Raw genomic sequence first — 13,743 nt, 5'->3', positions numbered from 1 at the left:
TGTCATAAACTGCACATAAAGCATTCATGACTGTTTCATGAGACATGACTCAACATTCATACCAAACCTTTCATGAATGTGGAAGACAGAACGATGACAACTTGTCAAAATAAAAATCCAACAATCACAAAGGTAAACTAGCCTACATTGAGCTGACCCATATTTGTGTAACCTGGATACCATTCATTTAATCTCTCCAGCCTTTGTAAATATTTCATGAATATCTTATGAAGTCTACATCGAATGTCACTTTACTATACAAGTTGTGAAGTATTTGTAATCACTGAGTTTGACCCGTATTTGTGTAACCTGGAACGGTTGGACATTCCCAGTAGCAAAAGATGAGAAATCATCTGCATCATCATAAAACAAATACATTTTTATGAAACAAAAATTATTTGCTTGACCATGTTCTGTCTTTTTGGCACTAGAGTAGCCCATTGACTCAGATGTGACGTGATCAGGTAAGAAGTTTGGATCAAAAACGGCAATGCTGCTTTGCGATTGTTGGACTTTTATTTTGACAAGTTTTCGTCGTTCTGTCTTCCACATTCATGAAAGGTTTGGTATGAATGTTGAGTCATGTCTCATGAAACAGTCATGAATGCTTCATGTGCAGTTTATGACAGCTGCTATGAATGTGTTATGAACCCACTCGTCAAGTAAAGTGTTACCAAATAATTTATACGCTGAGCTCTTCCACGCCACAAACATCCATATATTAGTGCAATGAGGTCAGGACATTAAGGTCTGCCCTGGAAGAACAAATTTATGTCCAATGTAATCTGGCTAATTTTGGGGTCATGAAAAAAAAGACACATAGCTTTAAATGCTCCATCTGATCAGGCCCTGCCTTGAGCTATCTCTCTGGAAAGCCACTCAATTTTTAATGTTTGATTAATAACTCACAAACAAAATAAAAAGTGAAATGTAAAAACTGTCTGTCTTTTTTTTAATATATATATATAAATTCAAAATGTTCACTGTGAAATCATAGTCAAGTCCTGAGCTACTTGATATTAACATTGAATGCAGTATGTATGACAAGGTTGTGTATGTTCTAAATTATGATCTGCCATTTATACCATTATGGGAGATGTGTTTCTAATCTCTAATGTTAATGCATATGGGCAACATACAGTGAGTATCTAACTCATAAGAGTCATAAGAATATGAGCCTCTAGGCAGCACCAAAACATATATTCACACTGATAAAAAAGGAAAATATAATTATAGCGCTACTTGGAGTTTTCTGCCAATTACCTTCAAACAGGTCCTCTTGTATAAGGTAAAAAAGAAAAGAGAAAGAAACTAAAGCACTATCTCACACAATTTGCAAAGCCTTTGCCTGCTCAATTTCCAACAAGTATGGGACCCTTGTAGGAATACAACAACAGTCTTCGGCCGCACCCAATCGCGCGCCAGCACAGACCATTTCCAACCAAACTCACTGAAGAGGGAGCCCCCTCAGACGGGGCTTTTTGCATGCTGCTCCCACAAAGATAAACACAGCTGCAGGAACAGACTGAATATATGGCTCTGTCCGGCAGAGGCGAAAGGTGTGCCAGTCCGTTAAAGGTCGGTTGAGGACGATAGACGCTTAAAGGTGGGTAGGCTGAAATATTTTCCTTGTGTTGAATAATGACAAGAATTTTCCAAGTCTAGACAAAACTACAAAACTGTACAAAACTGTAGCATAATAACCAGGCTTCAAATATAGTATGACTTTGCAGATTCCAGGTGGACTGGTAATATATTTTCCAATATATTACAAATTTTATTTGTAAATTTATTTGTAAGGGACAGTGTGCAATTAAAACATAAATGTAACCATTTGATGCATTGCACTAGAGTTAGCCTTGGGCTAATTTACATCTGCAGCCCTACAGGAAGCACAAATACAAATACATTTTAAAAATCAAAACATCGCTCTATAAGTAAAATAAGTAAAAAGAAATAAGTAAAAAGAAAGATATTATTTGACGATATTATTTCATATAGTGAAGTTTGCCATCACCATGACAACTCCATCTACGTCTGATGCAATATCAGTTTATCATTGATAGGCCTACTGAATGTCATAGAAACATTAAGGCCTATTCACTCACACCAAAGATTCACGATGAGATGAGCTGCAACATTCTATAAACCAGCAACTTGCTGCAACATTCTAAAACCTTGCAACTGACATTTTAGAATGTTTTGAGACAGCTTGCAACGACGTGCAATATATAATTCACATCGCTGCAACTCCTTTCTGCAATTTTGTCTTGTTGCAAATCTTTGGTGTGAATTGGGCCCAGGGTCGGACTGGGAACAAAATTCGGCCCTGGCAATTTTCTCCTGGACCGAACCAAATCTTCTCCTTAACTTTGGTTATAGTCAGCGATTCACATTAACTGTAGGCTATCACCACAAGTGTATACTAAACGTTTTTGCCCAAGTTTGTGTGGCGTCATCACATTTTGCAAAATTAGGCTACCTTCGTTACTAACCTACCAGTTGATACTTTTTACGTGCATCGACTCGCGATTGATTGTGCATCTAATGGAACACTCGGTGGAGAGACTTCTACTTTCTTTTTAAGTTTCACTTTCACTGTCGTTGTGAGCTAAAAGGCTACTATATGGGAAATACTTTGAAGTTCCTTTTGAGTCCAAACATGAATAGGTTTTCTTTAACCTGTGCTACACTTTTCCACCAAGTTGTGCAAAAATTGTAGGCTACCCGGAGTTTTTTTATGTTGACAGACAAACCGCACTACAGTACCCTACATGGTGCAGTAAATGGAAGCTCTTCGTAGCGCGTGCAACTAACGTCTATAAAAACAATATATTTATGGAATAAAACTAGACACCTCTGATTGCTGTTTACGGTTAAACTGCGATGATGTGAACACAAGCCGGCGGGGGGCACTTATATAGCCTAGGCTACCATGCATGGACTCGCAGGCTATATTTCCCCACAAACCAAGTGGCTGCTTAGACAAATTAATCCACTTGAGGGGTGGGGCAGGGGGGCGCGATCGTAACACACTGAACCTGTCATGAAGAGGCCAAAATGCAAATGCCCACAGTTGTGGGTTTTGTGTGTGGAGTTTTGAAAAATAGACACAGAGTTTTGAAAACGTCTGTAAACAATTGTAAAAAAAAACTGTAATGAGACCAGTGCCAAGACAATGGCAAGTTTACTAGCACATTCCATACACAGATGTGACACATAATGTGCTTAAAGTAAATAACAGTGGAATGAATACATATTTTGAAATAAAAATGCCTAAAACATAAATGTGCCAATCTCAATGTTAGCATCATTGGTAAGATACTGACATGTTTATGCCAATGATAAGGACATGGGGTCATTCTTATGATGGGTGGTGTTGAAGTGTTAATTATTTTATAAAAAAAAGTGGCTTCCATCTTTTATAGGAACTGAGTAAGTTAAAGCAACACTACATAACAATTTATAACTTTTTATCATGCTACTTGTTGTGGTATCATCTTCAAATTCATCTTGATGGTATATAGTCATGTGAAGGAGTAGGACAGATGAACATCTGTGCCATTCCTACCAGCCATCGAGTGCATGCACAATGCAGTTCTGTGGAACGTACCACATAAAATGAAAGAAAACCTTACACATGACACCACTGACTACATTGGCAAAATATACCCGTTAGCATTTTCCTTCTACCGGTTGCCATTAAAGCTCTGCTTGTTGTTGGTAAAGCTGTGCATGCCTTTTTAAATAGATCGCTCACCTGCTAGTTTTACACCAAAACTTGCATAGTGCTGCTTTAAATGAAACAATGATTTAGTCAGTTTTGTCTGTCAAGAAGTTACACTTTTGGTTACCATACCAGAATTGTTTTTACATCTAAAGAATATGACATAAATGTTTTTGAACAAAATGACTCTTCTAGTAAATGTAAAAAATAAGTCAGTCAGTATATAGAGCCATTCCATTGCAGCCTTCTATTCTAAAAGAAATAAACTATTGTTGATGATGAATGCTTCTGGTGAAAATGCTAAATTCCAAAGTGCATGTAATGGAAAATGCAAATTTTTCTGAAAACAAAACCATAAGCAAAAACCCTTAATTAGGGTCTTTGCATAAGTTCTCCATTTTATTTTCTTGTGTGTGTGCGTGTGTGTGTGTTGACTGCTGATTTTAAAGTGTTTCTCTCTGACACTTTCAGTTCTTTAATTTTACAGTAATTACCCTCCAAAAAGGGCTGGCCAAATGACCATTATGAGGTGGGACAAAATCCTCATGCTTTTTGCTGCAGGTTAGTGTGTATTTGCCAGTTGTGTGTGTGTGTGTGTGTGTGTTTGTGTGTGTGTGTGACATACAGTAAATTAGGTAATTTTCTGTATTTATTACATTTGTGTCTCATGTAATTTTCTAACGAAAACATTCATAATCACCAGGATTGCCTGTTAATCATACTGCAAGCAGAAGGATGCTAAGGGCTAGTTTCTTTTTTGTGGATTAAGACTAATGTGTCCTGGACTAAAAGACAATTTCATTTAGTCGTTTTTGATAAAAGTCTCTGCTAAATTAATAAATGTAAACTTAAATGTAAATGTAACCTCCTCTATTGTTTTCCACCGCAATCCTCTCTCTTATTCTGGCCGTCTGCCCGAGTTTCCCTCCCCGACACCTCCCTAAGGAGTATCACTTTGTGTCCCAGGCGAAGACCTGGCGGGCCGCACAGATCTATTGCCAAGCGAACTACGTCAGCCTGGCGTCCATCAACAACATGGTGGAGCAGGCCGAGCTCGAACAACTTCTGAAAATCCACGAAGCGGACGAGAAAAGTCTGGACTGGCTTGAACAAGGGTGTGTGGTTGTGGTCATTACAGGATGCTAATTTGTACAGCTCGGGAGAAGTTGGGTTTAGACACTGGGCTACAGGTCAACCAGACCAAGAGGGCCAAGACTGTGTTCTGCTGTCACTGACTCAAGGCGGCTGGGTAGACCACCACTGCACTGACCAAAAGAGCTTTGTCTGCTATGATGGTAAGTTCTATAAGACTAATTGAAGGAGAGTTGAAAATAATTAGATCAGGGAGACCTAGTCAACTGCAGTTCAGCGGTAGTGCAACCTGCACCGCATATGGGCTTGGTGCCCTTGGGGACACAGGTTAAAATCTGAACACCAGACCATCCATGATTCTTAAGCAGCTTTGTAAGCTGTGGGCACCCATCAACATATGCACTGTACACAAACCACAATACCTTGTCGACATATCAATATTGTGTAATTTGAACTAAATGATCTCTAGCCACAAATTGGAGTGTGGATTGAAGTGTGGTAGCAAAGATAAATTTGTTTTTGTTTGTTCTCATACTCAGCCAACCTGGGACACCCCTACCTCCTCAAAACCAGCTCTCTGTCATGGACTGACGCACAAACCCACTGCTGAACGCAACACACAGACCTGACCAGTGTGAGGAACCTTGGTGAGAATGACCAGCTGGTGGCCCTGCTGAACTCATCCAGCAGTCAGGAAGCCTGGATCAGCCTGCGCCGAGTTGGCTGGGAGTGGACCGACGGAAGTGACCCCTCCTTCAATTACTTCCAACGGAATGCAGGAAACACAGAGATGAAGAACTGTGCTGCACTGGATTTTAACCTCAATGGCAAATGGGAAGATGACGTTTGTACCAACCAATACCCATTTGTATGCCACACCAGTAAGTTGTCTGAGTTGTCTCGTATTTCATGTTTGACACGAACGTGCTCATTCATAGAACCTTTTCTATTTCTGTTTCTTGTGGTCATCATGCAATGTTGTTTTGTGTATTTACTTATTTGTTTGTTTGTTTGTTTGTGCATTTTCTGTTTTGGTGACAGATGGAGCACATAGGTTGATTGTGAGGATAAACGTAACCTTGCAGATCACTAGCGTTAACCTGACTGACACTGCATTGCAAAATCCCATCTTGGAGCAGGTATGTATGGCCTGCTGGGGCCTGTGCAGGGTTGAATTGTGATCCAAACATACACATGTATATGTCACAGACAGTAGTAGCCACGGATGATACGATGTTCACGTGTGCAATGTTATTTTGATTTCAACATTTTCTCTGGGTTGATTTAATAGCGGGCCAGTAGTTTGCAAATAGGCTTCTCATATATTGTGTGTATGGGTGTGAAATGTACATTTTAATGTGTGTAATCAATGTATACACTCTTGATTGTTGTGGTGTCATCACATGCATCGTTCGTGAGCCGCGTCCAGATATCCAAGTAAAGGGAAGTAGCCATACTGTAGCCGTTGTTTGGATTTGCCGGTGCTGGGCAGGGGCCTGTTGCACAAAACTAGGATAAGGGATTAAGCCGGGATATCTTGGTTCAATTTGGCTCAATTTATCCGTGATCCAGTTGCACAAAAGCGGGATAGGGGCAAGCAGGATATGTTATGGTATAAATCACCATGGCGATTTATTCTGTGGAGCTAGCCTGCTCCAGACCAGGCTAAGTTCCAGGATCTCATCCCTTATCTCAGTCAGCAGTCACCACAAACGGAAACCAATAGTTATTCCACTGCCCATTACACATTGTTATCACATATACCTAGACCCACTGTCATTATTTAAACTGTCAAGTGGCATTCGAGACGTTGAAGTCGGCCCTGGAAGTAGGAGAGGAACCACAGATCCAAGCGGAAACGGCGGCAATTGGCTGCGACGTCACCGTGGAGACTTCAGATTCCTGGAAAGACTGGCAGGAGGTAGACAAAGTGCTTGCCACGCTGAAGGGATGGGTGACGAGGGGCCACCTCCCAAGAGCTGAAGAAAGGAAAATGGAATCGACAGCCGTAAGACATCACCAACGTGAGTGGAAGCGGCTTTCCATACAAGACGGGGTCCAGGAGCGGAATACGGGATTGGACCTTGCCCAGATTATCGTCCCTGCAAATAAAACCTGGGAACTGTGGGATCGTTACCACCAGGCTTCAGGTCACATGGGCATGGCCAAGGTCAAAGGGCTGAGGAAGACGTTCTACTGGCCAGGAATGGGAACAGATCTCCAGAAATGGACCTCTATGTGCCCCGACTGCATTCAACAGAAAGGGGGCCCATAGGTAAGGGAACCTCTGGTGCCTATTTTAACATCATACCCCTTAGAAACTGTTGCAATGGACTATTTGTCCCTAGGCCGACCAGCTGATGCTTATCCCTATATGCTAGTGATAACAGACCTTTTCTCCAAGTATGGATGGGCTGTCCCTACAAAGGACCAGACGGCAGTCACTACAGCTCGGGTTCTCTGGCGCCACCTAATTCAACCTTGGGGGTGTCCTGAACAAATCCTTTCCGATCAAGGGGCATCCTTTGAGTCAGCCCTAGTAGCCCAACTGTGTAGCCTCTATGGCTGTTCTAAGATCCGAACAACACCGTACAGGCCCCAAGGGAATGGGGCCTGTGAGAGATTTAATAAGACTCTTTTATCTCTATTAGAAGGTCTGAATTCGGAGGACCAGGCACATTGGCCAGACCACTTGCCCACTCTCCTACAGATGTACAATAACACCGGTCACAAGACGACTGGGTTAACGCCACATTTGATCATGTTCGGCAGACATGCCCGCCTACCTGTGGATACCATGACAGGAGCACCAACGACGACCCAGCGACATGACCTTGATGGCTGGGTGCATCAGCATCACCAGACCTTACAGAGGGTCTATAAGCAGGTGGCATCCAGGACGAGAGAAGCCAGAATGCGGGACAAGGGCCGCTATGATCGGAAGGCAAAGTCCGTACCTCTGTTACCAGGGGAGCGAGTACTCCTGCGCAACTTCCGCCGCAGAGAACAAGGCAAGTTGGCACCCCACTGGCAGTCTCAGCCCTATGTGGTCCTTGGACAGATACGCCCTGGCCTGCCAGTTTTCAAAATTAGGCCAGAGGGAAGGGAGAGTCCTATTCGGACAATCCATCGCAACCATCTACGGCCTTGTCCCTTTGACACCCGGGAAGTACTGCACCCTGCCCCAGATGTTGCGGAACCAAGTCCCTCTGCCCCCAATGTCCTGGGCCCCAGGCCTTTATTGCTACCTCTAACTTTTGTGCCAACAGCATCTGCCTCCCCTACAGGTCAAGCAGGCGCTGTTCCAGAAGCCCCATTGATGGCTCCACCAGTAGGGCAGGAAGTGGAACATGTACCTTTGGTGCGGCGGTCACAGAGATCCAATATGGGTAGGCCACCAGACAAGTATGGGTATTGAAATGCTGTCGGGACGACTATTGATAAAGGGGGGAGGAGTGTCAGAGACAGTAGTAGCCACGGATGATACGATGTTCACGTGTGCAATGTTATTTTGATTTCAACATTTTCTCTGGGTTGATTTAATAGCGGGCCAGTTGTTTGCAAATAGGCTTCTCATATATTGTGTGTATGGGTGTGAAATGTACATTTTAATGTGTGTAATCAATGTATACACTCTTGATTGTTGTGGTGTCATCACAATTGTGTGCTGTGTTTACCTGGTCATGGACGTATCAATCAAAGGCACCTGCTGCTAATAGCCTCATTCCCGAACCCAATGACATTTGCGATCCTATTAGTCCATCATGTATCAGTCTCCCAATAAATAGGACTCCCATGAGCTTGTCGGGGTGAACCCTGGCACGACTGAAGGCTACCGCGGCACTGATCTCCTCACGGCTGTTGTCCCCGTCTCCTGGCTCGGACCGAAGTGACCGCTCGTCGGGCACTGGATGACTCAACGCTCGCCATTTCTCTAGACAAAGGGAAGTGCTTTTTCTTTTACTTGTTGCGTGTCCGGCCTTACTACTTGTTTTCGTGGTACGTGATCAGCTGGCCTGAGGTCCGTTGCTTGTGTGTTTCCAGGTCCTAACCCCATCCAGAAAGAGGGACCGAGCGTCAATGATTGTGGATGCATCGTTCGTGAGCCGCGTCCAGATATCCAAGTAAAGGGAAGTAGCCATACTGTAGTCGTTGTTTGGATTTGCCGGCGCTGGGCAGGTCGCGCACTGATTGTTTGTTTACCTCATCAGCTGATCGCTCCGTCGCTGGTTTCCCGGAAGTGACTCGCACTAGATGAACTCTCTCCCCCTGCTGGCGTGGCGGATGTTAGACTGAACGGAACGGTTAGACTGACTGAAGTGGATTATTGAAGTGGACGTTCTCTCTGCTATTGGACACTGACGCTCTGCTATTGGACACTGATGTATGGATTGAAGCTGTTTGGACTGTGTAAATATTATCTGTGCAAAATAGCCATTTTAAGACATATTTATTGAATTGAATATTTTTATTGAAAGAACATTAGTAATAAAGACTGTAATGGAACCAGGCGGAAGTTACCATTAACGAATGTGGGTGTGGCCAAAGAAGCAGAGGCAGTAGTGAAGATGGACAGTAATTTATTATTCGGCTTGGCTCGAACAACCAAGCAGAAGAGTCCATTGAAAAATGCACAGAAAATTTTTAATAATAATCTTCCAAAATTGCAATATTTAACCAGTATGAAAAATCTGCTTTAGCATCTAATCTTGCGAGATTGAACCAGTATGAAAAAACTGCTTTAGCTTCTAATCAAAATACAACAGCATTGTAACAGTCATAGTACTCACAGTACCCTACACATCACATAGGCCAGACAAGACTCACATCAGACTAGACAGAGGGGAACATATACCTGGTGGCCAGCACCATTTAACATAGACAGGTAAACACTAAACAATCAATTAAAACACAATAGACAAGACAGACCCTGGGCCACAAGCATAAATATATATCATTTGTCACTAGCAGAATGAGCTAAATACATTGTTATATAATAAACTTGGTTACATGTGGAAAGACTAATCATCAATGCGGCTTGATCAGTTCCGTCTTGAAATACCCCACAATCAATTAACCTAATGGAACGGTCCAATACCGCCCGGAAACAATAAACAGTCCATGCGATCCAGTCGGCCCTCCTTTGCCACCGGACCTTCAGAAGCTGGAACCAAGGGGGCAGGCGAACGTTCGGAGAGCGTAGACACTATGGCGGATCTGAGGCTAAATAGTAGACCAGTTCACCTAGCCATCCCCATTGAAGCCCATTCAATTTTGGCGCCACTTTGACATCAAATAACGTTACAGCTGAAGCGTTTTAAGCCTTTATATGAACTTTTTCTATTTCCGGAGTCATACAACATTGTGTGATTAACGTCATAACCTCATAACTGACTTACAGACTGAGTAATAAACTTTTTTCCGAAATCAATGCTAAAGTGACGTAATAAGCATACAGCCAGAGCGGGTGAAAGCGTCGCACAGGAGCAAAATAACCGTATTCTCTGGATAAGAACGAAAGCATCGGAGCACAACATTTCAGCGAAGTTTTGATGGATTGACAGTAGCCTAGGCTATGAATGTGCCGAGTGCTGTTTATTTTAAATCACATTTATCCACGAACAACTAGGACATTTAGAACATTAATGTAGACATGGTGGTAACAAAGTAAGTGGCTACATACCCAATCTCTCGGTGCAGCTATCACAAGAGTTACACAAGTCAGACTACGTGCCTACGTTACATTTACGTCCACTGAGCCTGCACAGAAAGCCTCGTCGACCAACAGGAAACGGTTGAAATTTGCTTCACCCGCCTCGATTGACGTCTACGTGATGACTCTGTCCATATCTTTTACTGTCTATGGCTGGAACGAGAGGACGCCATGAACGCGAATCGGTAGCTATCGGTTGACAACATTCAAACTTGTGTCTAATTCAGACAAACAATAAATGTGCCACCATTGCTAATAACTCCGTGTTGTGTTGTTTCTTACACATCCTAAAAGTGCTAGCCACATAGCAATGGCCCATGTACGAGTGTGTGTTGTGTGTGTGTGTGTGCACAAATATCAGCTGATGTGTAGAGGACGAGTGCTAACAGTTCACCAGTCATGTGCGGTCGTAGCTAGACCGTCACAAAGACAACCATTAATACATCTGCCTCCGAAATTCTCATTGTGCTGGTGTAAAGGGGAAATCCAAATCAAATCTAGACTGTAAGTCTGGTTACATATACAGCTTGCAATATACATACATACATATTATTTAAATATTCATTATCTATTATTTATTTATCATTTATTATTAACATAATAGTGTCTGCAACTGGTAGTAGAACCTGTACACACACACACACACACATGCGCACAAAACACACACACACACACACACACACACACACATACATCCAGACAAATACCCATACAAAACCTGCCATGAGAGTGGTACTGTTGTTGTAGATAATGATAATGAAGATGTTTGTGTTTGTCATTTTGAGTTAGAACAAACACTAAAAACATACTCCTGTAATGTATTCTGTCCAGATTAAGCAGAAACTAGAGAGCCTCGGTGTCCCAGCAAACACCAACCTCATTTGGAGAGATGGAGATGTCTATAATTTGACCACCAGGGGCAATCCCTAACATGCATCAAGGACTAGCTCATACTGTACCGATACATTGTATCTCACTGTGAGGAGTTGGCCTGTGTTTCTGTGTTTTCTTATCGTAAATAGCAATATAAATTCATTATAGAAGATGACTATACTAGATGAAATATTATGTTCAGATTAGTTGTATGATACGTCAAGTCATGATGGTGTAACTTTATGCCAATTTACAGTGTGTGATGACTACAACACATTGACATAACTTTGCTCAATCAAAGTAACGAGACAACAAATAACTTAAGTGCAGTTATGCATGGTGAAGGATTTTTTTTCACTCTGTCTGTGTTTCTGATACAAAGAAAGTAGTGGTGTTGACACATACAGTACATTAGCACTGATATTGGGGTTGAATGTTTCAATGATGAGTCATCTTTTGAGTCTTAATCCTGATTTCTAATTTAATTTATTGTTACTGTATTTTCCTGTTTTGCCATGTCATTATCTTCCTGTGGAATGGAAACACATGCATTGGTCATGCAGATCTCAGTCAGCTTTTCTGTGGATGGGGAACACTCCCAGAAACATGTGCTCAATTTAGTCAAATGAACTACTGTAGGTCAAGTAATCTGTAAATTATGTACAACTTAACCTAGTCAAAGCAACAAGAGGCCTGTTCACATACATTTTTAGAATGCTAGGGTGATGATTGCAAGAGGTCAGCCAAGTCACATGACTGTTTACACATGTATTCAAGGTGTTAAAGATTATTTTACTAGGTTAACTAGAGACAGCAAATCATATTTATTTTGAATACCAGGAACACACAAAATCTACTCTTTAAAATACACAAATATATACTATAAATAAAATACATATGTTTTAATTCATATCTTTGACATAAATTAATTAAAATATGTTGATGCTGTATTGTTTTCTTTCACTGAGCTGTCCAAGACCATCTTGTTGCCTATTTCGTCAAGTATTCTATTGTGCATGTCATGACGAACTCTCTTAGTCTTTGTGTAATTACTTAAATATATACTCCTGTAGTAGTTCAGTATGGCATAGCTCGGTGACTCCCTTCAGGCGTGGCCTCAATCGGTGGGAAGTTTAAGTTGCCTTCAATGGCACTGACAATAACCAGCAGTCACCAGCAGGGGCTGCTAAAGAGCTAGGAAATAGGCACCATTATGCCTATCATTTACAATGTGTTTGAGGGTGATAATACATCACCCTTTGCAGTTGAGAAAGTGTGATTTCTCCAGTTTCTGGCCTACACTTTATTAACTGTAAACCTAATAACAAGTAAGGACTGCTTTTTTGTGTGGTCCTCCTGTAAAGTTGGTGAAATATCACTTAATTCTCTTTGGTTCTATGCCTTCAATGTGCAGTATACTGTACAGTGCTGTAGGATACTATATACTACTGTTTACTATATGTATGCATACTTCTGCATCTACTATACTTCCAGTAATGCATCTATACACACATACTAATGCATCTATGCTAGACATAAATTATTTTATTAGCAATCAAATCACTCAACACCTTAATACCTTAAAAACTATCAGCATTTATACACTCCATAAAGACCACTCTGATCAGTACTGGCCTTTAAATCATTTCAGAGGTGAGGACAAAAATATGGATCTGCCACAGGCTGCCACACTCTTAAAAGAAATGTGTTCTCCCTATCTGGACACAGAGATTAATTAAAAAAACAAGTGGTGTTGTTTTAAACATTCGTTTTAAGAGTGCAGAGACTTACCTGTAAATGTTTAACTTTTTCATTCATTTGACCATTAGTGTTCATGTACTTCCTCTTTTATTTACTTTATCATTTTCTTTAATTTGCCATTTTTATAGGTGCTTTATTACATAAGTCACCTTTATCTTTAACCATCCCTTGACTTTTGTTTAATTAATCCAAAATTGTGTTTTATTTTAGTGTGTGTGTTTTATTAATTGTCCTTTACTTTTATTCTACCATTTGCATGATAGTTTTATTAGTTATCTTACCTCTCACTTTTTATCAAATTCATAAATTTATTGTATTTATGATCATTTCTCAGCTGAGACCTAGGCTACTCGTTCCATTTAAGCAAATTTGCTGGAAAAGCGTGAATAAATACAATTTGATTGATTTAATTAATTTATAGAATGGCTACTTGTCATGTCGCTGACATAATAAGATTAAACCGCCAACCATTACATCCAAAAAAACAAGGGCATGGCCTCTATGCTATTCCAGTTTGGCCATCGAAGCGCAAGTGACGGAGCCAAGGTTATGTGATCGTCGCACCACATGGCCACGC

The 13,743-nt window shown here is 41.3% G+C and overlaps 1 protein-coding gene and 1 long non-coding RNA gene across 2 annotated transcripts; both read left to right on the top strand.

Annotated features, from left to right (window-relative positions):
- Positions 1-1,517: 1,517 nt before the first annotated feature.
- LOC125289681 lies at positions 1,518-5,030 on the top strand. Its single transcript, XR_007192671.1, has 3 exons — positions 1,518-1,606; positions 4,215-4,288; positions 4,694-5,030. It is a non-coding gene; the product is annotated as an uncharacterized LOC125289681 (long non-coding RNA).
- Positions 5,031-5,172: 142 nt separating this feature from the next.
- On the top strand, positions 5,173-7,651 carry LOC125289101 (snaclec agkisacutacin subunit A-like). Its single transcript, XM_048235784.1, is given in 4 exon segments — positions 5,173-5,191; positions 5,359-5,700; positions 5,861-5,958; positions 7,592-7,651. Coding segments are annotated over 4 exon segments (519 nt in total).
- The last annotated feature ends 6,092 nt before the right edge of the window (positions 7,652-13,743 follow it).

This window comes from Alosa alosa, chromosome 24, assembly GCF_017589495.1.
Source record: "Alosa alosa isolate M-15738 ecotype Scorff River chromosome 24, AALO_Geno_1.1, whole genome shotgun sequence".
Classification (NCBI taxonomy): domain Eukaryota; kingdom Metazoa; phylum Chordata; class Actinopteri; order Clupeiformes; family Clupeidae; genus Alosa; species Alosa alosa.
The sequence above is the reverse complement of the archived record's forward strand: the minus strand, read 5'-3'. Positions and strand labels throughout refer to the sequence as shown.